The sequence below is a fragment of the Geotrypetes seraphini genome, chromosome 1, assembly GCF_902459505.1.
Source record: "Geotrypetes seraphini chromosome 1, aGeoSer1.1, whole genome shotgun sequence".
Lineage (NCBI taxonomy): Eukaryota > Metazoa > Chordata > Amphibia > Gymnophiona > Dermophiidae > Geotrypetes > Geotrypetes seraphini.
The window spans coordinates 403,227,999-403,253,490 of record NC_047084.1 but is presented as its reverse complement, the minus strand read 5'-3'; the positions used below and the strand labels follow the sequence as shown (position 1 = coordinate 403,253,490).

The following is a 25,492-nucleotide window of genomic DNA, read 5'->3' as shown; positions in this document are numbered from 1 at the left end:
CAGGAGGCACTAGATCCCAATCCTGATACCACTTGTCGCACCCCCAGTACCGGGTTGTCAGAATGGCTACCGGGTAGTCCGCAAAACTTAAATCCGGGCATGCCTTCCAAAGGTGAAAGGCCCTGCTGGTGGTCACAATGTTAGGAAGCACAAAAAACAGGTTAACTGAGTTCTTTCAAAATAGTGCTTTATTTAACAACAGTGCTGTAGTAAACAATGTAGCCACTGTTCTAGAGTCCAAATCAAAAGAACAAACAAAAACACAGCTCAGAAAATGCAGCTACTAGGTTAGCCTAAGTCTGAGCAGCCCTTTCTTCAGGGTAAGTTTTCAACAGTCTCACCGGGTTTTCCCCACCCGGAGCAAAACAACAATTGATAAGGTTTGTCCCTGGTAATATGAGTCAATTGGCTTTAGCAAGCTCACTGTGTTAGCCTGAGATTAAACAGGCTTTCCCCTGCCAGATTAGATAAGCTGGCAGGGGTGGAGAGTTGTTGAATCCACTTACAAAAACTGCCAGAGAATGTCCCCACAATCCCAACCCAAGGATCTTTTGTGGATTCAGACCCCACAACTCCCACTGGAAACAATCAGTAGCTAAACTTTCCTTATCACAAAAGGAAAAAGCAAAACCAAAAACAGTTCACAGTCCTTCAAAATACAGGAGGATTCCTTTGGAGTGAGCCTTAAAAAGCTCACACACCCTGTCACAGCCAGCACAAGTCCCACATGCACCAAAGCACATGCATGCATTTCTTCTATTAATAACCAGTCTCTTCCCTTTACACTTGGTATTCCGTCCCTTCACCAATCCCATAGCTATAGCTTCTATTCTTACATGTGTATAGTTTCCCTTTTCCCAGCCCGGGTAGTAATTACAATCATATATTTCTCCTTACTTCCCGGTATCCAGGAGAACCCCTCAGGTCACCAAGTGTTCCCTCGTGCCAGTCCACCCTCAATTCAGTGTCTATATAGTTCTCACCGCTGTCCGTATGAGAAGACTCTCATCAGGTTCCGTCCTCTCTTAGGTTTCCCTCTGGTGGCTCGGATGACTGTGCGCCAAGGTTCCTCTGGTCTGTCCTGTTTCGCTGGTGGCTCCCTCGCCGGGGCCCTGGGTAGAGAGCCACCTATATCTGTGGCCTTCTACTCTCAAAATCTGGGTCACTTCCCTGAAGCTCCGCCGTTTTTGCAGGGTGGTGAGTGCCAGATCTTGAAAGACTCCGACCGTTGTTCCATGCCATTGCAATTGTGGTTTCTTCCTGGCAGCCTGCAGTATTTTTTCTTTAACCAAATAGCCCCCGAAACAGGCAATAATGTCTTTCGGCGCCCCTGGCCAGCCAGCTCCAAGTCCACGGTGCGTTCGTAGTAAAGCTATTGTTCCGGGCTCCATTTGCTCCTCTGGGCCCAGTAGGTAGCTGCAGTACTCTTGGACTACTTGCTTGCAGTCCTTGTATCGCTCGTTCTCCGATATGTCTTTGAATCTTAGGTTACTTCTTTGGGACCTGTTCTCCAGGTCCTCGACCTGTGCTTGCAGGTTGGCCAGGTCTTTCGTTTGTTGAGTTAGTGCTGTTTTCGCGTCTTCCACCGCTCCTTCCAAGTGGGACACGTGCTGTTCCGTAACCTCTACTCGGCTCCCTAAGTCTCCCACCTTGGCCCGGAGTTCTGCCATGGCGGATTTCACGTCTTCACGGACCCCTTGCATTTCCGATTTGAGGTCCTGGAACCAGGTCTCTAATTTATGCTGTAGCGCGTTGGAGTTTTCTGTAGCCGGGCCCGAGGTCGGGGATTGCTGGGTCAAGCTCAAGGACTGCGCCATCTTGGTTTTCTCGCTCAGTGATGCCGCTTGCACGGTGCGTTTGCTACTCACCGCTTCGGTATAGCGATATTTCTCCAGCCGCCGTCGACTCACCATATACTTCCCCAACCAGTTCTTCATTTTTCAGGGGTTAAATCGCTCTCGGGAAGCAGTTTAGTATCCTTGAGTTATAAGCCCAGTCGGAGCTCAAAGTTTAGCCTGCCATCCGGTAGAGTGACGTCATTTCCTCCACCAGTGAAGTTTTGACAGAAGCGGGGAAACATGATCGAATTTGCTTTTTGCGAAGATCAACCTAGCCGCAGTGTTCTGGATCCGCTGAAGTCTTTGAAGATTTTTCTTGGTTAGACTTAGATAGATGGAATTACAATAGTCCAGTCTGGAAAGAATGATTGATTGTACAAGGACAGCATAAGAACATAAGAATATCCTTACTGCACAAACGGGGAGGGGTGGGGCAAATGCAAAACATTTTTGAATTGTACTCTTAGAAATGCTGGTCAAGAAATTATAAGTCTAGCTTAGGACAGACAATCATTGAATCAGCAAATGAAGCAGGGTGGGTTCCAGGAATAGAGTGTGGATTTACAAGAAAGAAGATAAGCAAAGGTAAGAACCTAATCTTTCCTTCTTATAGAATCCTGCTCTATTCCTGAACAAGTGGGGCATAACAGAGCAATCCTGTGCGGTGGGACTGATGAGCCTGCTGCCAAAACAGAGGAGCCAAAAGCAGCATCCTGCTTGGCTGCCACATTGATCCTGTAGAACTTGGTAAAAGTAAGCAAAGAGGACCAATTAGCAGCACTGCAAATCTCCTCCAAAGAGATCACCGACAACTCTCCCCAAGAGGAAGAAAAGCCTCTAGTAGAATGAGCCCTCACAGAAAGAGGAGGCTTCTTACTGGCAGAATATAGGCAGATGAAAGAGCCATGTGGATCCACCTTGAAATAGTTGCTTTTGAAGCCGGCCTGACCTAACAGTACAAACAGGTGATCAGAAACTCATTGATGACCTTCAAGTACTGCAACAAGAGCCTGCACAAATCCAGTGACCACAACACTCAGTCCTGCTCTCTCGAATCAGAGGGAATAAAAGTAGTCGAACTTCCTGGTTGATGTGGAAGTTAGAGACCACTTTTGGGAGAGCGAAGGGAATAGTGCACAAAAACACACTGGAATCTGGAATCCAAAGAAAAGGATCTCTGCAGGAAACATAGAAACATAGAAGATGACGGCAGAAAAAGGCTACAGCCCATCAAGTCTGCCCACTCTGCTTACCCACCCCCTGTCTATGCCCTAATGACCCAATTTCCTTATCTTGACCCTCATAGGGATCCCATATGGGTATCCCATTTATTCTTAAAGTCTGGCAAGCTGTCTGCCTCGATCACCTGCACTGGAAGCTTGTTCCAATGATCAACCCACTTTTTCTGTGAAGAAATACTTTCTGGTGTCGCCAAGAAATTTTCCGCACCTGAGTTTGAGCGGGTGCCCTCTTGTGGCCGAGGGTCCCTTGAGAAAGAAAATATCATCTTCCACTTTGACACGTCCCGTGAGGTACTTAAATGTTTCGATCATGTCTCCCCTCTCCCTACGTTCCTCGAGAGTGTAGAGCTGCAATTTGTTCAGTCTCTCTTCGTACGAGAGACCCTTGAGCCCCGAGATCATCCTGGTGGCCGTCCACTGAACCGATTCAATTCTGCGCACATCTTTACTGTAATGTAGCCTCCAGAATTGCACACAGTACTCCAGATGAGGTCTCACCATGGCCCTGTACAACGGCATTATGACTTCAGGCTTTCGGCTGACGAAACTTCTATTGATACAACCCAACATCTGCCTTGCCTTAGATGAAGCCTTCTCCACTTGATTGGCAGTTTTCATGTCTGCACTAATGATTACTCCTAAATCTCGTTCTGCTGAAGTCCTAGTTAAAGTTTCTCCGTTCAAGAAGTACGTCTTGCATGGATTTTGGCTTCCGAGGTGCATGCTGGCTGAAGTTATGGCCAACCCTTCAAGAAATCAAGAGGTGTCTAAACACAATAAACACCAAAGGAGTTAGCAATTAAGTCATTCCACCTTTTTTCTTGAATCGATTCTTCTCAATTTTCAGCCTATGTATACTAGACCTGATTAAATCTAGCTTAGCCTCTGGATCCCTACCAAAAAAGTAGAAAGAATCAATCATCTACCCTAGGATTAAGGATCATAAAATCAGCGTCTGATTATCGGCCCATAGCCAATATCCCCTTTTTAGCTAAGCTCACTGAAAAAATTGTCTTCTCTCAAATCACCTGCTTCATTGAAAAAACAAAGGTCCTGCATCCTAATTAAACAGGATTTCACCAGTACCATTCAACTGAACTTTCAGTCATAGATCTGACCACAAAGATACTTTACCATCTCGATCACCATCAATCAGTTTTGCTCATCTCTCTTCTGCATTTGATACAATCGACCACAAACTTCTTCTGTTACGTCTCCAAGAAATTGGAATTTCAGACCAAATCATGGACTGGTTTTCCTCCTTTTTTACAGAAAGATCATCCAAAGTAGTTTTCAACACCTCAGAATCTTTTAAAAATAAACAGGGTATCCCACAAGGTTCCATCTTATCCCCTCTGCTCTTTAACATCTTTATGGCACCACTCTTAACCCTAGGCCAATCCATTGGCTTTACAATGTTTGCATATGCGGACGATGTGCAATTAGTTCATCCAATCAACTTTGATGAAGTAATACTCATTAATCAGAAACTGAAGAAAGTCAAATTGTGGCTAGATTCAAAAATGTTAGTGGAATAGTCCAAATTAATGATCTTTCACATCAAAGAAGGTCTGTCGATTCAGGCTTCTCTCAAACTCAACTCCTCGACCATTAAAATTGTAAATTCCCTAAAATTACTAGGGATGACCTTCGATAGTAAATTTAACTATCATCTTCAAATTAGTACCATAGTTCAGCGCTGTTTTCATAGATTATGAATGATCAGATCTTTTGCTAAACTGTTGGAACCTTCCTCTTTAAACATACTAATTCATTCCCAAGTGATATCATGTATTGACTATTGCAATGCCTTTTATAAAAGCATAACAAAAAAAGAACTAAGATGACTCCAAATTGTGCAAAACACCACAATAGAAATTATATTTAACACTGTTATAAAATTCTATTACTTACATTCAAGACATGCTAAAGCAACCAACCTGAATTTATCAATAGCTTACTAATTCCCTATTGTCCATCAAAAGCACTTCGCTCTATGACACAAAACCTTTTTGCAGTCCCATCTCTAAAGTATATTAATAATTTTGTAGTGACCGCGCCATCCCTTTGGAATTCCATTCCTAATTACCTTCTTGAAGAATTATCTCTGCTTCATTTTAAAACAAAGCTGAAAACATTTTTGTTCCAAGATGCATTCAATACCTAACTGCCCTTGTAAGGGCTAAACATATTCCGATAGCAGTGCGCAACATCTTTCCCCTCCTTGTCATTTTTCCTTAATTGTTCTCTTTTCTCAAAATATTGTAGTTCTTCCCCTTTTTCCATCTGTTTCCGTCCATCTTTGTCTGAGTTTGTCATGTCATTTTTAATTGTCAAATACTAAGCTGTATTTTTATTGTACACTGCTCAGAAGTCTGATTCAGTGGTATAAGAAATTTTAAATAAACTTGAAACTTGAACTTGAAAACTGTCTTGACAGTGAAATCCATCAAGGACATCTGCTCCAGAGGCTCGTAGGGCAGATGAGCCAGCAATCAGAGAACAAGATTGAGATTCCAAGTTGGACAGGGCAGCCTCAGCGAGGTCCAAGCCTCAATGTGCTCCTAAGAAACCGGACAACATCTGGAAGAGTGGCCAAAGAGCCTTTCAGAGTCTTAGGGCCCAAAGAGAGACCGGCAATCTGAACCCTCAGAAAGCCGATAGCCAGGCCCTTCTCTAGCTCATCTTGAAGGAAAGCGAGAATCAGAGGTACTGACAGCAAGGTCAGATCCTCATGCTTCTGGTTGCCACCACACTTGATAACATGTCCAAGCCTTTGCATAGGCTGACTTCTTTTTGTTGCGCAAGAGAGTAGCTATCATGCCTGAAGAATAGCCTCTGTGGACTAAGGTCACGCGATAAATAGCCAGGCCATAAGACCAAAGTGGTCCGGATCCTGGAGTGCAATTGGGCCCTGCATAATATGACAAGGAAGTATGTGTCCCTGATCCAGCTGCAGATGAACCAGGTTGGCATACCATGGTTGCCTCGGCCAATCGGGCACCACAAGAATCACCTGGCCACTGTGCACTTTGATCCAACTCAGCAGACTGCCTAGCAGCTGAAAACTCTCCAGTGGCTCAATCAGCGTATCTAAGCCTTCACTTCCTGGTTCGCAAGGGTACCTGAAGAACTGCTCCGCCTTCTTGTTGGCCGCTGTTGCCATGAGCCGGCATTGCCATACCAATAAAGTTATCTAAAACTGTCTGTTCTTTTTGTCAATTTCAGTCTGCTGCACTTGTCTTCCTCATTGGCAATTGCTAGGCTACAGCAACTCCCTCCTCCCCTGTATTCTTTTGGACAGGTTGTAGGGGAGATGGGAACAGTAACTTTCTCCATATGTTTTCCCATAGCTCTGCAGAATGGAATTTGCTGTCTCTGATCTACAGACTTACAGGGAAAATATTGGTATCCAGGCACCTATAGCAGCCACAGAGCTTTTGCCTATGATTGCACATACAGATTACACATACTGGACACTCCCACCATTCCACTATGCAGTGGAAGACTCTCTGAGACAGGAACTATTCTCCAGGGTCCTGAATTTGATGGCTGAGATAATCCGCCTGTACATTGTCCACTCCTGCTATGTGCACTGTGGAAATCGCCACAATATGGCATTCCATCCCCTGAAAGAGAAGCCAGGCTTCCCTGCACAGAGACGTGTTTCTGGTGCCTCCCTGGTGATTGACATAGTCCACTGCCTAGGCATTGTCCAAGAAGACACACACACCCTGATTCCAGAGAAGATGCTGAAAGTGCAGGAGAGCCAGCCACATCACCCAAAGATCTAGGCAATTGACCGACCATTTTCTCTTGAATGAGGACCACCAGCTCTGGACCAGGCTGTTCAAGCAAATGGCACCTCAGCCAAACAGGCTGGTATCCATTGTCAGGATCACCCATTCTGAGATCCATAGAGGAGGCCACCAGGCCAGACTGTTCTGGGCCTCCGTTGTCCAAGAGAGCCAGGTATGCAACAGATCCCTCTGTGGACTCCAATGGGACGTAAGCACCTATTACAGTGGGCCAAATGGGCCCTAACCCAGGGAACATCTATGATTGCAGCCAAGGACCCCAGGACCTGTAGGCACTGCCAAGCTGTCAGGACCGGAATCTTCAAGAAGGCCATATCAGTTGGTGAATCTTCGCCTGGCGTGAGCTGGGCAGAAACACCTTCCTCTGTCTTGTGGCAAAGCCTACCTTGAGGTATTCTAAGTCCTGCGTCAGCACCAAATGGCTCTTTTAAAAATTGATCACTCAGCTAGGTTTTGAAGCAGCTGAATAACTTGGCGAACTGCCTGCTGCTCCTTGGATTCCAACCTAGCTCTGATAAGTCAGTCATCCAGGTACAGATGAACCTAAATCCCAAGTTTCCAGAGGAGGGCTGCCGCTACCACCACCATCATTAGTGAAGGTCCTGGGTGTCATCGCTAGCCCGAAGGGCAAGGTCGCAAAGTGGACGTGCTGGAAGCACATGGAACCTCAGGTACTCTTGTGTTTTGGAAAGTGTCCAAGTTTATTCTGTGTTTGATATACCGACCATCATCAGATATCGGTTTACAATACTAAAATCATAGAATATTAAAAATAAAAGTACATTTTAAAAGAAAAGGGGTCATTTACTTGAAAACATAAGTAACTGACAAGACATAGACAGACTTGGTATGAGAGGTATTGGGGTTGGGCTATGTAAAATACATCGAAGTTAAAAAAAATTTTAAAAGGAAGGGAAGAAGGAGAGGGAAAGCGGGAAAATAGGGATGTGCAGATAGGCCTTCGTCAAATCCAGAGAAGTCAAGAATTTACCTGGAGCCACCAAGACGATCACGGATTGAACCGTTTCCATCCTGAAATGTGGAATTTTGAGTGCTACATTGACTGCCTTGAGGTCCAGAATCGGTCTCCAGTCTTTGGAGCCTCTCTTTGGCACAATGAAATATATCGAGTATCTGTCGTAATCCAAGTTGTGCTCTGGGATGGGTTTTGGGTTTGATGGCTGCGATGTCCAGCAACCTTTAGACAGTGGACTCCACCAAGGCAACCTTATTTGGCCTCCCTGCCGGGGAGACCAGAATGAAATCTGACAGGGGCCAATAAAATTCGAGCTTATAGCCATCCCAAAGGATATCCAGGACCCAGCAACTAGAGGTGATGGCCATCCACTCCTCCAGGAAGTCCACAAGCCACTCCCGATACACTGAGGGGTGGCTGAGGGCCTGATGTCAGAACTGTTTCTTAGGGGTAAACACAACACGGTTCCCCGAGAACACCAGGAACCACAAAACCACTGTCTGGTTGACTGATGGGATCCCTGCCCTGAGGAGGCTTCATAGTACTGACAGGAGCATCTTTAGGGACGAAAGCTAGAGCATCCCAGACCTCGAGAGTACTAAGGCCTGCTGTCGGGTAAGAACTTGGGTTTATAGTCTTGCACACTGGCCATGAGGTCATCTAGATCTTTCCCGAACAGCAAATGCCCTCTAAAGGGCAATTTGCTCAGGATTGCCTTAGAGGACAAGTCACCGGATCAATACACCAAAACAGAGTACGCCGACAGCTTGTTCACCACTCTAAAGAGATCATTCAAGGCATCTGCAACATAGTCCATGCCTGAATTCTGAGGACTTTCTTAGAGATCACACTCCAAAGGTGATCTTTGAGGGGAGGAATGCTGGCCCAGTGCCTAACCCTCAGTAAACTTGGTTCTAAGAGAGAGGTTGTGGAGGCTCAGCATTAAAGAGAGTTTTCACAGCAACCTGTAAACTACATACCGTATATAATTTACATTTCATTACTTGCTAAAATTCAAAAGCTAAATAACGCATACAAATTATCTTAAAGCTCTCTATACCAGTCTAACATAGAAACATAGAAAGATGACGGCAGAAAAGGGCTATAGCCCATCAAGTCTGCCCACTCTACTGTCCCACCCCATTAAGTCAGAGTGCTGCTCGACCCACGTAGAGATCCCACGTGGATGTCCCATTTATTCTTAAAGTCAAGCACGCTAGTGGCCTTGATCACCTGCACCGGTAGTTTGTTCCAGTGATCCACCACCCTTTCTGTAAAGAAATACTTCCTGGTGTCACCACCAAATCTCCCTCCTCTGAGTTTGAGCGGGTGCCCCCGTGTGACTGAAGGTCCCTTAGGAAAGAATATGTCGTTTTCCACCTCGACACGACCTGTGACGTACTTAAATGTCTCAATCATGTCACCCCTCTCCCTGCGCTCTTCTAGAGAGTAGAGCTGCAACTTGCCCAGTCTTTTCTCATGCCCAGTCTTTCCTCGTATGAGAGACCCTTGAATCCGGAGACCATCCTAGTGGCCATTCGCTGGACTGACTCAGCTCGAAGTACATCTTTACGGTAATGTGGCCTCCAGAACTGCACACAGTACTCCAGATGAGGTCTCACCATGGTTCTGTACAGTGGCATTATGACTTCAGGTTTACAGCTGACGAAGCTTCTATTGATACATCCCATCATCCTCCTTGCCATACCCAGTACTTTAATGGGTTTTAATTAAGCAGCTCAATAATAATATGCAGACAGTAGTCCAGCAGTAAGAGGGGAGTTTTCACAGTTAGGCAATAGTTTAGCTTTTAAAGTCTCTGTTAGGGTTTCATATAAAACAGTTTTTTAGTCTAGATCAGTATTTTAGGTTGCATTTCAGGGCATAATATCAGATTAGGGAACAAATAGCTGTTGAAGAAAGTCTCTGTTTGGTGTCAGTTTCCTCCCTCCCACCTACCCCAAGGTGGAGCTTTTTGATTTATAGGTTTTTCAGCCAATCAGGAATAGGGCATTGTTTTGGTAAGATTTTTCTACCCTTTCTTTATTCCTCTAGGTGTAAGGCCTAGATTCACTAAACCTCCAAACCGTGCACGATCCGTTTCCGTTTGCATGCCGGCCGACAAATTCAGTAAAGGCCTGCATGCAAATGGGGACAATTGTTAACACGCCCCCTACCCACGGCCAGGATCTGTATAGAGCGATCCCCGCTCATGCGCACACCCAGCAGTGACAGGAGAAGCAGCCTCTTGTCACTGCTGTTAGGGCTCATCCCAGATCTCTCTTGCCTGCTCCCGGACTCTCTTGCTCTCTGCCACCATTCCCTGTAGTGCAAGACCGTGGTTTTACAGCGGGCCTGCACTGTGGGAAACGGTGGCAGAGAGCAGGAAGTCTGATGAGCAGGCAAGAGAGATCGGGGCAGGCAGGAGAGCCTATATCAGCCCGACACACCGTACCTTTAAAATTGTTGGGAGCAGAAGGGGTGCTCAATCCCTCCTGCTTCTAGACTTCCATCTTCGGGAGCAGGATGAAGCGCAAAGTCCTCCTGCTGCATCCCTGTGGGCCGCTGCGCAATAGCGGCCTTAGGCCACGCCCCAGCACATCATATGGTCTTCCACTTTAGGTGATTGAGGCCAGAAGCGTGCCTGATTTTAAGGCCAAATGGGTTTGACACGTGGGATCTATTCACAGGGTAAAGGTAGGGGAGGGTCATTAAGGTGGGCAGACTGGATGGGCATTGGCCCTTATCTGCTGTCTATTTCTATGTTTCTATGTTTCATATGATGCACGAGGAGGGGCCTAAGACCTTGATTGGCTCCGTAGGCCCACCAATCCTTCCCGGCAGGGCCTGGCCCGACCCAGCCCCTCCTATCTCCAAGTTGGGAGCAGGAGGGGTGCCTAAGGCCCTGATTGGCTGAGGCGCCTCAGGTTCCTCTCCCTTGGGAGTGGCCTGAGGTGCCTGAGCCAATCATGGACTTCCTTAGGGTCGGTCCAAGCACCCCCCCTGCTCCTAACTTGGATGTTGGGGGAGGGGGGGAGGGGTGCTGGGCTCTGGATGAGGGGTTGTTGAGCCTAAAGAGCAGAAGGGACCGAGCACCCCTCCTGCTCCCAACTTTCGGTTCATCAGAGCCACAATCTTTTTTTTTTTACTTTTTACTTTTTTTTTTGTAGTTTTGAGTCCTGCGAGCCCGTGGTTTTAACCCGCTTTAAACTCGCGGGTTAAAACCACGGGCTCGCAGGGCAGGGATGGACAGTGCAGAGCGGCAGGACTTCGGGGAGATTCAGGTCAGTGCAAGGCGACAGGACTTCAGGGAAGAGAGCAGGACTTTGGGACAGTGCTGGGCAGCAGGACCTCGGGGAGATTCAGGGCAGTGCAGAGTGCAGGACTTTGGGGCAGAGAGCAGGACTTCGGGTCAGTGCAGGGTGGCAGGACTTCAGGGAAATTTGGGGCAGTGCAGGGCATTAGGGCTTCGGGGCAGAGAGCAGGACTTCGGGGCAGTGCAGGGCGGCAGGACTTCAGGGCAGAGAGCAGGAGATTTGTGCTTGAGTTGGGGCAGAGAGCAGGATATGCAGTCAGAAACCACTGAACAACTGGTCCCCAGCAGTCGCTTTTGGAGTTGATCGGCCAGCCTAGTCAGATCAGGAAATTTATTTAGTGAATCGCGTCCCTACCTACTATGCATGCAGTTCCCCCTCATTTTGGTCGCTAAGGGGTCGCAAACCAATCGGTACACGATCGGTTTGCTTAGTGAATCTAGGCCTATGTACTTTTGCAACTACAGTATGGCTGGGAAACATCGTGTCACCAAAGCTGCTGCTCAGGTTACAGCTTCTGTCTCTGTGCAAACAGAAAATGCTACCCAGGCAGAGGGAGTGGTTCCATGTGCAAACTGTCTTCAGCTTGAATCCCTAATGAAGGAAGTAAAGGAACTGAGAGAGGAGGGTGGCAAGACTGAGAAGCATCCATGAATTCCTCTCACCGTCACATCCTGTTTCTACTCTTCCCCCACAGCTTCACTATCAGTCCCTGTCCTAGGGTTATCAGATTTTTGTCCGGATAAACCCGGACACAAGGCTCCCACCCCATTCCACCCCTAGCCAAGCCTCATGCCTCTAGCCCCACCCCTGCAAAGCCACATCTTTGTTTTCTGACATCCAGGCCATGTCTGGAGGACATGCATGCATGTGACATTATCTGCGCATGCTCAGAGGCCCTCCAGACATGGCTGGGAGGTCATTGATTTCCAAAACCCAGGCAAACTACTGGGTTTTAGAAAGTCCGTCTGGGCACCTAGACAGTCCTCTAAAGAGAGGACATGTCCAGATTTTCCTAGACGTCTGGTAACCCAACCATATCCCTATCGCCCAGTCTCTCTTCCCTTTATAGTTCCTTTCTGCCTCTTCGAGTAATTCAGAGCAGCATTCTCTCTCCTGACCGGTGACCACTTTCCATTCCCTTCACTCTTTCTTTGCTCTATTCATTCTTCTTCCAGTATCTCTGCTTTCTTTATCTTAACTTCTGTGGTTTTTACTTTGGCAACATAGGTCAAATTGTCATACCAATAAAGTTATCTGAAACTGTCTGTTCTTTTAGTCAATTTCAGTCTGCTGCACTTATCTTCCTCATTGGCAGCTGCTAGGCTACAGCAACTCCCTCCTCCCCTGCATTCTATTGGACAGGCTGTAGGGAAGGAGGGAGCAGTAACTTCCTCCATGTGTTTTCCCATAGCTCTGCAGAATGGAATTTGCTGTCTCTGATCTACAGACTTACAGGGAAAATATTGGGGGTACACAGGCGCCTATAGCAACCACAGAGCTTTTGCCTATGATTACACATACAGGTGATAAAGCATGGACAGCTTTATTTTAACACTTCCCTTAATACAGGAGATGCTTAGTTTTAAGCAGGATAGAACTTAAAAATAAAATAAAATAAAACAAGAAATAAATAATGAATCTGCATTACCCAGTTTTACACTGTCTGCACCAATATGCATCCAATGTTCCTGGTAGATACGAGGTTCATATCATAAATAATGCACACTATTTTTAAAAATTTACATGTTTTGTTTTTTTTTCAAGTATTTCTTTATAATCCTTTAATATAGTCTCCCTGCTTTGCAATGACCGAGTCCTAACATCCAGGAAGCTTCATTATTCCATGCAAGGCACCATTTTTGTTCAATTGCTGAATGGCTCGGGTAACGGCAGAAGAAATCTGTTCCAGAGATGCAAAACAATGTCTACGCATAGGTTAGTTCAACTTTGGAAAAAGGTTGAAGTCTGGTAGACTCATGTCTGGACTGTAGGGAGCATGAGGTAACACCTCCCAGCTGTATTCGTGTAATTTTTCAATGACGATATTCCCTATGTGCGGGTGAGTTTTGTCGTGAAGAATGAGTGGCCCAGCCATGAGCAACTGAGGTCAGGTTTTGTGCATTTTTCAGAACATTTTTTGCAAAAAATCACGATAATATACTGCTGTGACACTTCTTCCACATGGAACTTTGTCTATTCAAGAGCATCAGCCACGAGTTTCACACATCGTTCATCGGTTGTTGATTTTGGCCTTCCTGGTCTTGCATCTTTATCTATGCTCACACGACCACTCTGAAAATGAGTTGCCCATTGAGAAACTGTTCTACTGTTCACTTTTAAATCACCACAAACTTCACATTAACGCACTATGGATTTCTGGTCGGGTTTTTGCCACGTAGAGTTTCAATCTTAATATACGACCTCTGATCGTCAACAGACACAGTACCCGAGACACCTGCATCCTCCATTTCCCATACTTGTCACAGCCACACTATGTACACTACAGGGCTCCTAAGCACACGTCCTGCTGCTTCAAGCACTGAAGTGAAAGTGAAACAACGTTTTTTGCAATCGCATCATCCACTCCCCAATGTTGCCAACCTGTGCATTATTTATGAAATTACCCTTGTATGTGCTAACAGAGTACTTTGTGAAAACTTTCAACTGGTACTAGTCCCAAGGTGTGACTGAAGCATTAAGTGTGTGGCAGGAAGAAATCCAAACGTCTGTCTCCAGCTTATTAGATTGGAGATTTGAGTGCATATCGTAGTAGAGGTGATGCTTGTGCCATTAGGTCCAGTAGAGGAACCTATTTTATTTAAGCAGTTAAGGGAGGAGAGTGGGTGTGGAGAGTACATGTAGAGAGTACTGAGTAGACCTCCATTAAGGCAGCTGCTCTCTTTGTGGGGATGATTAAAGAGAGCTTTTATGACTACATATAAATTTTGACTCCTCTGTTTATATAGGTATGCAAGATAATATAAGTGAGAACATTCAAAGGTATTCAAAAAAATAGGAATCAAAAGATCACATAGCATGTATAATATGGCCCTAGGACTCTACCAATGGAGACAGAGACTGTGTCTGAATTCAAGAAAGCGTGGGATAGGCACGTGGGATCTCTTAGAGAGGGGAAAAGATAGTGGTTGCTGTGGATGGGCAGACTAGATGGGCTATTTGGCCTTTATCTACCATCATGTTTCTATTTGAATGGCATTTGAAGCTATATTTTCCAATTTTTCCAAAAAAGAAAGAAAGTGGGGGGGGGGGACAGGGAGAGACAAAGAAAGAAAGGGAGCAGGGAGATAGAAAGAAAGACTGAAAGAAAAAGAAAGGGAAGGAGGGGGGCAGGGAGAGAGAGAAAGAAAGGAGAGGGGAGGGGGACAGGGAGAGGGCTAGAAAAAGTTGGACTCATGGAGGGACAGAGAGCGATGTGGTTTGGAGAATGGAATGAGGTCTGGAGGAAAGAAAGAAATATTGGATTTACTGTCAGAAGAAGGAAGTGCAACCAGAGACTCATGAAATCACAGACAACAAAGGTAGTAAAAAACATTTTGATCATTAAATTGAAAATAAAATCAGTCAGTTTTGGGAATTTATATTTACTGTCTATATTTTGCACTATATTTGTCTATTTTTCTATAGTTGTTCCTGAGGTGGCATTGCATATTTTAAAGTCATCTGTCTTGACTTCTTTGAAAAAACACTGAATATAAATGATAATTAACATTTTCTGTATGTACAGTGTGCTTTGTGTTTTTTAAATTTTTATTGTTAGTAGATCATTTTGACTTGGTCATTTTAAAAGTAGCTCGCAAGCCAAAAAAGTATGGGCACCCCTGCTCTAGGTTACTTCGCTGCTTATGGCAGCAGTAGCAGTTCGGACTCTGACAGTGGGGATGAGGAGCCAGTGAGGCGGGGGCTGGAAACAATGATGGAGAGCAAGGCTGAGGAACGGATCGAGGCCATAAAAAGGCTACCGAAACAAGACAAGCTCTGTCAGAGCGTCATGTGACCCTCCTTTCTCAGCAACCCACTGGACAGTGCCGGCATCCTGGATTGACCAGGATGATTTTAATTTTTTAAAAAAAGTTTTATGCTGGTATATTTCTGTTGGGAGGTGCTGATACCATGGTGCGGGAGATGCTATGGGGAGGGGGGTAAAGAAAGGTAGGGCTAAGCCGATGTTGTGCTACAGAGAGGAGTGGCGGAGTAGGGAAGAGCAAGGCTGATTATGAGCAGATGAGGGGTAGCAAGGGAAGGCTATGACAGATTCTATGGTTATTTATCTATTTTACCCACCCCCACCCCTTTTATTAAACTGCGATAGTGGTTTTTAGCACAGGGGCCCACACTGAATGCTCCATGCAACAATTGATAATTTTGCCTCTGAAAAAGCAAGGAAGGTCCACTTTACCTCTAAGTGATTTGTTCACATTTTTGATGTTTTATACCAGGGGTGCCCAATACGTCGATCGCGATCGACCAGTAGCTCAGGAAGGCAACGTGAGTCGATCGCGGAGCCCATCCCGGGCTCCGTGATAGACTCGTGTTGCCGTCCTGATCTACGGGCCGATCAGCCTTCCTCTCCAGTGTTCTCCCTAGGGCCCTTTTAGCTGGGCGGTCCGCCCAGCTGTCATCTGCCCTGCTGAACATTAAAAAAAACAAGAAAAACCGGCTTGGAGATTTCAGCCCGTAGCGAACTTATGCTCCGGGCTCTAACGTGTGTGTGCCGGCTTCTCTTTTCTTCCCTCCGAAACCGGAAGCTATGTCCGGCGGGGGGGGGGGGGGGGGGGGGGGGGGAGAGAAGGGAAGCCGGCACGCACATGTTGAGAGCCCTGAAGCAAACGTTCGCTACGGGCTAATGCGGGAGACAGGTTAGTGAAGCATTTGTTCTTCTTCCTGCCGGGTCCTGCCTACTTTCTGTTTCCGCGAAGACAGGACCCGGCAGCATTTCCCCCAATAGTTTGATCACGATCTTGGGCTGATCAGCCTTCCTCTTTCCGACGGCAGAATTGACGTCGGGGAGAGGAATGCCGGTTGGCCGAAGCAGGGAGAGCTTGGGGGCCGGTTATTGGTCGCGTTTGGTCCTGGTCTCACGATGGCAATGGCAGTGGCAGTGGCAGTGGCTTGGGTGAGGGCAGGGAGAAAGAAAGAAAAAGGGCAGGCAGGGAGACAGAAGGACAGGAAGAGAAACAGAAAAAAAAAGAAAGAAAGGGCAGGGAAGAGGAAGGAAAAGTTGGGGGAAGGAATGAGGTCTGGATGGAGAGGAAGCATACAGGCTAAAAGAAGGGAAGAAAGATTGTATGCACAGTCAAAGAAGAAAGTGCAACCAGAGACTCATGAATCACCAGACAAGGTAGGGAAAAATGATTTTATTTTAAATTTAGTGATCAAAATGTGTCTGAATTTATATTGCTGTCTATATTTTACACTAAGGTCCTCTTTTAATAAACCGCAATAGAGATTTTTAGCGCAGGGGAGCCTATGAGTGTCGAGAGCAGCGCTGGACATTCAGCGCAGCTCCCTGCTCTAAAAACTGCTATTGTGGTTTAGTAAAAAGGGAGGGGGGTATATTTGTCTATTTTTGTATGGTGATAGTGCATAGAGTCATCTGCTTTGACCTCTTTGAAAAACCCTGGAATAGGAATGATAATTAACATTTTCTATGCGTACAGTGTGCTTTGTGTTTTTATTTTATTGTTGGTAGATCATTTTGACTTGGTCATTTAAAATGTAGCTCGCAAGCCCAAAAAGTGTGGGCACCCATGTTTTATACTGTTGAAGAAATCTGTTCCAATTTGTCAGTTTACAGAATGCTATGGTATTTAAAATTGTATTACCTGTGGTACTAATGGTGATTAGAGATTAGGAGGACAGGGAGGTGAAGGAATCGGAGGGGCCTCCTCCTTAATTTCTGCCCTGTGCCCCAGAATGTCTAAAACCGGATCTGGACCTTGGCCAGTCTATTTTAGCTTTGTATTCAACTTATGGGCAGATTCTGTATAAGAATTGCACACTGGCATCCTAAACCTAACCACCTGGATTCTCTAACCAGTCACAGGTGCTAGTTAGAAAATCGCATTGCCATCAGCTGATTGTGGCAAGGGAATCTTCCTGCTGTGATCAGCTAAGTGACTGCAGCAGGGAACACTCCCCCCCTCCCTCCCCCGAGAGTGTCCGGGGCAGGAGGGATGCCCAATCCTTCCTGCCACCACCTCTAAAACAACCCTCTGAATGTCCGCGACAGGAGGGATGCCCAATACTTCCTGCTGCTACCCCCAAAACAACCTCTTAACTGTCCACAGCAGGAGGGATGCCCAATCCCTCCTACCACCACACCCGAAACAACCCCAACCCTAACCATGATGGGTAGTAGGGATGTCCACTCCCTCCTATCAGCAGGCCCCCCCACCAATCCATGACCCCCCCCCCATCGTCATCATTGATAATGGGAAGGGGAAAGCTCTACATTGTGAAGAGGCAGGCCTGCTGGCCGGAGGGAGTAAGCATCCCTCTGTCTAGCTGTACTAGAAAAGGTATTGGGGAGAGTTGGGGGGTTTCGGGATTGCCGGAGTGGGGAGTATCAATGATTGGGGGGTAATGGGTTCAGGCAGGGGCCTGCTGGCAGGGACATCCTTCCTGCCTATCACAGTTGGGGTAGGGGGTTGTTTCAGGAATGGCAGTAGGAAGGATTGCGCATCCCTCCTGCTGCAGACAATTTTTGGGGGGGGGGGGTTCCTGTTGCAGCTGCTGCTGCTCAGCTGATTGCAGGAGGGAGATTCCCTTGCCGCAATTAGCTCAGCAGCCACATCCTTTTAAAATTTTGCTGGCCTACATTTCAGGCATTTATTGTGGCCCTAGGGAGATGCCTAGGGCCACTTAAGCTCACCCAAGACCACTTCCTGGCAAAACCATGCTGTGACAGGGAAGCCCCTGTCATGGATAGAACCCCTTCAGTTATCCCAGCATTGATGCAATCTGTTCCCCTTCCTAGAACTGTAAAGTAGAGAATGACACGGTGGCGGTTTACCCGCGGCCACCGCATTTTAGCCGCGGGTCACCCACCGAAAACGGGGAAGAAAACTAGCAGTCGCTGCGGCGACGGGGACAAGGCCATTCACCGCCCGCGGGGCGGTGAATGGTCTTGTCCCCGCAGTGAGGCATGAAGGATCGCGCGGTCCCCGCAGCTCACACCCGCCTGCCCAATCGATTCTAGTGTTTAGCCAGCTCTCTCCCTTCTCCTCACCTTAGTTTGTAGATTTTCTTTTTCGGCGACCCGCACGCTATCAGAGAGCCGCGCACGCGCGGCTGCTCAGTGTTAAATCTTCTGCTCTGACGCAACCGGAAACAGGAAGTTGCAGCAGAGCAGAAGATTGAACACTGAGCAGCCGTGCGTGCGCGGCTCTCTGATAGGGTGCGGGTCGCTGAAAAATAAAATCTACAAACTAAGGTGAGGAGAAGGGAGAGAGCTGGCTAAACACTAGAATCGATTGGGCAGGCGGGTGTGAGCTGCGGGGACCGTGCGATCGCTAGTGTTCCCGGCTCAAATTGGAAGGAGGGAGTGAAAGGGAAAAGGATTCTGGGCCAAGGGGATGAAGTCGGAAAGAAAAACCCACAGCAGGAAAGAAAGGGAAGGACTGGCAGGTGAGCCAGATGCGAGAAGCAGGGGGGGGGGAAGAAAGAGGGAAAAAAGCTAGATGGGGTTGAAAAGAAGAGACACACTGGTATGGAAGAGGAAGATAGGGGAAATCTGGACACAGGAAGGTAACAGAAAGAGGGGAAATTATGTGCATGGGGCATAGGGACAGAGACATAAAGGGGACATGCCATGGGGATGGTATATGGACACAGGGGGGGCAATGACAGATACATAGGGGAGATATTAGAAATGGAGAAAATAGGAGCACAGAAGCGAGATGGTTTGTGGGGATGGGACAGGGACCGAGCTCGCAGGCTCCAGTGGCTTGCACAAATTACATTGTAACGTGCCATGAAAATAAGAGGGAGGAAGGTAGATAGATAAGCCAGGTGAGAGGAGCTGAAGGGTAGTAGAAAGGAACAGATGGTAAAGGAGGGAGGGAAGGGTGGTGGTGGAAAGGAATAGAACAGACATTGAAGGAGGGTGGAGAGGAACAGACCCCGAAGGGAAATGTGGAAGACAGAGTGGAAAGAAGACAGATGCCAGACTATGCGGGAGCGGAGGGAAGAAGATGGTGCTAGACCAATTGGGGGGGGGGGGGGTTAAGGGAGAGGCACAGTAACAGCAAATGGAAGACGCAGAGAGAAGACACACAGTGGATGGAAGGAATTCAATGAGAAGATGTGGAAAGCAGAAACCAGACAACAAAGGTAGAAAAAAAAATTATATTTATTTATTTATTTTTTGCTTTAGGATAAAATAGTATATTAGTTGTGTTGATAAAAATTTATAAACAAAGCCCTGCCAGCTGAACATCTCTTTCTCTAGTTCAGCAGCAGGAACTTTGATTTATAAGAAAGGAATAAGCTAAATATTACAGTACTAAGGCTTATATGGATGCAGCGGGGACGGTGACGGGGCGGTGAATGGGATGGCAGTGGCGGTGACGGGGCGGTGAAAGGGATGGCGGTGACGGTGACGGGGCGGTGAAGGGAACGGCGGTGACGGGGCAGTGCAGAGGATGGTGGGGCCGGTGACGGGGCGGTGACGGGGACAGATTTTTTCCCCGTGTCATTCTCTACTGTAAAGCCTGAGCAAAAGGCTAAGGTCCCACTAGTAGTGCAGGACACAAGGGACAGGGCAAAGGTAAGGCCTGAATCTGCTTTATCACCTTATTATTCCTTTCTTAAGCACCTGAGAAGGTCTGCTTTAAACCTCAAGCCTTGCTTCCTGACCAGGGAAGGGTTAAAGAGAGGGGAGGGATTAACAGAGCTGATGTACTACAGGCACACCAGCCAGTTTCTAAGGAAAACCGAGTAAAGTAGAAGTATAAATTCTACTCAGCTGGGAAGCCTAATGAGCAGGAGCAGCACAGAACTGGAGGACTGAGAAACCTCCCAGCCAAGCAGGGAGCTCAGCAGAGAAATTAGGTTCCTATACCTGTGCCCTGTAGTAGAGCTCTACCAGACGGGAACAGAAAAGTCAGGTACAATGCTCCCAAACAGAAACAGAGGAGCTCTCAGGTGAGGTGTTCCCAGAAGTGGCCTTAGGGATCTGGCCAATCGGAGCTTTAGGCCACTCCCAGTGCAATCATTCAGAAGAAATGGGTCTGCAGGCTAGAGGGTGTGGGCATCCCTCTGGCTTGTCTTCTACCAAAAGGTACAGAGGAGGGTCTGGGTGGGTTTTGGAGGGTGGGGGTGTTTGGTGGGGTGCCGGCAGGAGGGATTGGGTATCCCTCTTGATGATAATTTTAGCGGGAGTTGGCGGCAGGAAGGATTGAGCATCCTTCCTGTCGGGGATGTTAGTTCATTGAAGGGGCTTTAGGTGCCTGGGCCATTCAAGGCCTTAGGCTAATCCCTGGTGCATCCCCGGATGCACCGGGTAGGGGAAGGCCCGCCATTCGGAAGAAGTGGGCCTACCGGCCAAAGGGTGTGGGCAACTCTCTGGCTGGTCTTCTACAAAAAGGTATGGGGGAGGGTCTAGCTGGGTTTCAGGGGGTGTAGGTGTTTGGGGGGCTGCCGGCAGGTACATTCTATTTTTTTATGTTTTTAAGGTTATATGTACTTTTAAGTTTTAATTATGGTTTGTTGACCACACGACCCCTGAGGAAGGCTCTGTGTAGATGAAATATAGCCCGTGTCGAGTCACACCAATAAAGGGTCATCTTAATAAAGGTTTGATTTAAAGAATAAAGACCTAAAAATAGAGACTCTCATAGACTCTCAATACTCTTGATCACCACGATTGAAATATTTCTGGGACTCTACATTTTGTTGGTTCTATTTGCAGTTTGTGTGAGAATTTTGTGTGTTTTGCTTGCATTTAAGTCACTTAACCATTCATTGACCCAAGTACAAAATAAGTACCTGTATATTATAAATAAACTGCTTTGGTTGTAATCACAGAAAGACTGTACAGTATATTAAATCCTATCCCATTATCTTGCGGCACTATAGCTGCGCTAATCAATTAGTACAGATAAGGCCCGCTGTCTACCCCCAGACAAACCCCCTGCACCAAAAAAATTACATTTTTTAAACTGCGGTATGCACATGTTAAGTCCCCTTTTGATAACAAATTTACATCACATTATGGCTTACAGGAAAATGATACATGAAAAAACAAAACAATGGTGGGCTTTTACAAAGGTGCACTGCCAAGCTACGTATACTAAATACCAAGCTAACCAAAAATAGTATGGGCAGCTCAGCATTTAGCATGCTCTCCTCAGCAGCACACCTTTGTAAAAGGACTCATACAAATGTTATGCATCTTAAAATTATTGCTATAGAAGAGCTAAGACAGATACCTGTGCAGCAGCAAGCTTTTGTCTTTTTGGCTCAACTTCTTTGACTACACGAGAATACAAATCCATGGCTCTCACCCACATACACATTGACTTGCATGCCTTAGACACTTTTTCTACTTTCTCTGGTATGAAATCTGGATTATTGACATATTTTTGAAGCTTCTGCAAAACTTGATGCTTTATATTTTCTTTGTCATATTCTAGTAGTCTTTTGAGGAAATTGGAATCTGAAAGAAGTTGTTTTGCTGTGGTCCAGTCAGGCCTATATAATAAAACAAATAAAATATATTTTACAATATTTCATAATAAATCATGTAATAGTGGTTAATTTCCCACTTACCAAAAAGACAAAATAAAATTAGGTGGAACAGAATACATATACAGTAGAACCTTGGTTTGCGAGCATAATTTATTCTAGAAGCATGCTCGTAAACCACAGTGCACGTATATCAAAGCGAGTTTCCCCAGAGAAAGTAAGGGAAACTCAGATGATTGGTTCCACATCCCAAAAACAGATACACACACACACAAGGCCACAGGCGCTGTTTACTTTCACCCCACCACATCCCCAAAAGACCCCCCACCTCTGAGGCCACTGACGTGCTTCCACCCCACCCCCGAGAACCAGCATCCCCCCTCCGTGAGCCCCCCCCAAAAACCGGCATTGCCCGCCCGGCATACCCACCCGCCCGGCATGCAGCACTAACCCACATGACGTGCCGGTGTCGTAAGAGTCTGCCACTTGCCGCTGATCTCTGCTGGGCTGGGCCTTGAGCATCTGCACATGCTCAAGACCTTCTGGCTCCCGCTCTGTTCGAAAATCTCATTAGAATCTCAGAGTGGTCAGTGCAGTGGACTTTGAACAATGGGACCCACTCTCACTTTAACTATTTTAGGGGAAAACACCCTCCAGGGTTTCAAGACTAAGTTGGACCAGTTCCTGATAAACTGGGCCGTACATAGGTGAGGCTGGACTCATTTAGAGCACTGGTCTTTGACATGGGGGCTGCCACGTGAGCGGACTGCTGGGCAGGATTGACCACTGGTCTGACTCAGCAGTGGCAATTCTTATGTTCTTATGTTCTGGAACACAGAAATACCTACTGTATCTGAATTTATACAAAATCAGCAAGCACGATGGCTACTTTAGGTAAAGTATGTTTTTATCTGTTCCTGAAGGGCTCACAACAACATATAATGAAATTAAGGTGGAATTTGTACCTGAATCTCATTGTTTAAAGCAGTGTCTCGTAAACATTTTCAAGCCGCAGCACACTAAACTTGGGGCCACGGCTGGAGGGCCTCTGGGCATGCGCAGACATCAATGTGATGACATAATGTGCACGTGTGATATCCACACATGCACGGAGGCCCTCCAGACGGGGTCCTGAGCTATTGATAAAAGAAGCAGTTGAGCGATGCATGGAGAAAAGTCACTGCTCAATAAACTTATCTCTCTTTTTGGAATATAAAAGTTATACCTTTGCAGCTTAGCAGCATGGCAGTGTGATACAACTTGGTTTCCCTCACAGTCCCCTCCCTCCCTGCCACAATTAAAAGGAGTGTGAGAAATGAAATAAGAAATAACTTTATAATGGAGTGAATTACTAATTTAATTTGTAAACAGTGAATGATGCTAATTATTGCAGAGTGTAATAATTTATAGATACAGTAGGGGGAAATTGGTACTATTAACTTTGTGAATATTAAGAACATAAGGAGGGCGGAGCTTACCCATGATGGCGGCTTGATGTCTTCGTGGAGACGTTGCGGCGGTTTGTTTGAAATCTTTTCCCGGATGAAGTTATTATGCAGACCAGTCCGATGGACGTCTTCATGGAGCGTAGCTCACAAACACTACAACCGGAGATATCCTCAGCAGGAGAGAGCGCACAAGCTGAGTCGCGGGTATTCTCCTTTGAGGGTGCCACTCTATCCCCGAGAGAGCGCAATCTACCAATTCGTCACAAGGCAACGGAGGAGTTGATGCATGTGCTGCCGGCCCGGGACGTTCTCTTGCCAGCACAGCAGAGCGGGAGGACCGACCATGGATGGAGGCAGGAGGAGTCATTAAACCTACCATCTCAGCAATCGGCGGAGAGATCACAGCAAGCTCATGAAATTGCCTTGATAACTTCTGTGGCTACAGGTACTGTGGTTAGTACAGGGGGGTTCCAGAACTGAGTTTTCTCCCCTACAGAGGCTTGAGGTCTTCAATTTGGGATCAATTTGGAATGCTAATTCTAATTTACAAATCTCACTGGGGAACCAAATGTAGAAACTTTCCACACAGTACACTATTGTACCTTCAGAAAATCTGGAATTTAAAAATAAAGTAACAACCCTGGATAATAAATCTGGTGATGTTGAAACTCAGATAAAAACTTTGGAAGTACAAGCTTTAACCTGGGTTAAGGATAGTGCTAGTTTACATTTTAAACAAGAAATGCTGGAAAACTCCATTAGGAGGTGTAATCTGTGGATTATTAATTTTCAAAACATTTTTCCTATAACTGCACTAGCTAAGCTCAAAAGATATATGAATGAAATTCTGAAGGTACCAGAAACCTCTTATCCACCGCTCTCAAAAATATATTATCTTCCTAGGAGAGCTAAGTCTCAAAATCCTAATTAGCAGAATTTATCTGCTGATAATTTAGATTTATTCAATTTCCTTGCGAGGTCGGATATTGAGGTTCAGGCCTCTTCTACATTGCTAGTACAGTTTGCTATTGATTCTGATAGGGAATGGATGTTAAAGTTGTTTTTTAAACACAAAGATTGCGTAGGGGATGGGGGGGTGGAGGGTTGGGGTTTATAAATGGGGAAAAATGGATGTGTATTAGGTATATTAATTTGGGGTAGATATGGTTTAATTTAAGTTTCTTATGTTGGTACCTTATAACAAATATATTGTTATGTCTTTGAAAATATATTCATTAAATGTCAATGGGCTCAATTACCCTATAAAGAGAAAAAAACATTATCTTTCCTGAAATGGCAGGAGGCGTATATATATTTTGTTCAAGAGACTCATTTATCTGGGATAATTTTTGCTTTGACATACCCCTGTAAGTGTGTTTTGGTATATGGAGGAAACAGATATGTTTCATTTAAGCCACAGCAATTATCTCAATTTATTTCCACTAAGAGTAATTTCTTGATTTCAACATGAGCATTGCTGGTCTTTAGATAGCTCAGAAAGAATAAATTCAAGGGCAGTTAGGCCACATCTTTAGTATTCCTTTTTTCTTGCATTGTTTTCTTGCATCGCAGGCTGTTGAGCAAGATGAAATCAATGGGGCTGGGAGAAACACTAACTACATGGGTCAATGACTGGCTGAGTGGCAGACTTCAGAGGGTGGTAGTTAACGGTACCCTCTCTAAAACATCGGAGGTGACCAGTGGAGTACCGCAGGGCTCAGTCTTGGGCCTGCTCCTTTTCAACATATTCATAGGGGACCTAACTCAGGGACTTCAAGGTAAGATAACGTTATTCGCTGACGACACCAAACTATGCAATATAGTGAGAGATGGCAATTCACCCAATAGTATGACACAGGACCTACATTTGTTGGAGCTTTGGTCCTCGACCTGGCAGCTGGGCTTCAACACTAAGAAATGCAAGATCATGCACCTCGGCAGCAGAAATCCGTGCAGAACTTACACCTTGAATGGTGAGACCTTAGCTAGAACTTCAACAGAACGAGACTTGGGAGTGATCATCAGCACAGACATGAAAACTGCTGATCATGTGGAGAAGGCTTCATCTAAGGCAAGACAGTTGTTAGGTTGCATCCGCAGGAGTTTCGTCAGCCGGAAACTTGAAGTCATAATGCCATTATACAGAA

At 46.1% G+C, this 25,492-nt stretch overlaps 1 protein-coding gene across 1 annotated transcript in view; it reads right to left on the bottom strand.

The window, feature by feature from the left end:
- LOC117347325 (dynein heavy chain 6, axonemal-like) overlaps window positions 1–25,492 on the bottom strand; it is a 2,502,256-nt gene that overhangs the window by 676,105 nt on the left and 1,800,659 nt on the right. The window contains 1 exon segment of the mRNA XM_033918113.1: window positions 21,642–21,903. Within this exon segment, the coding sequence (XP_033774004.1) occupies window positions 21,642–21,903 (262 nt within the window).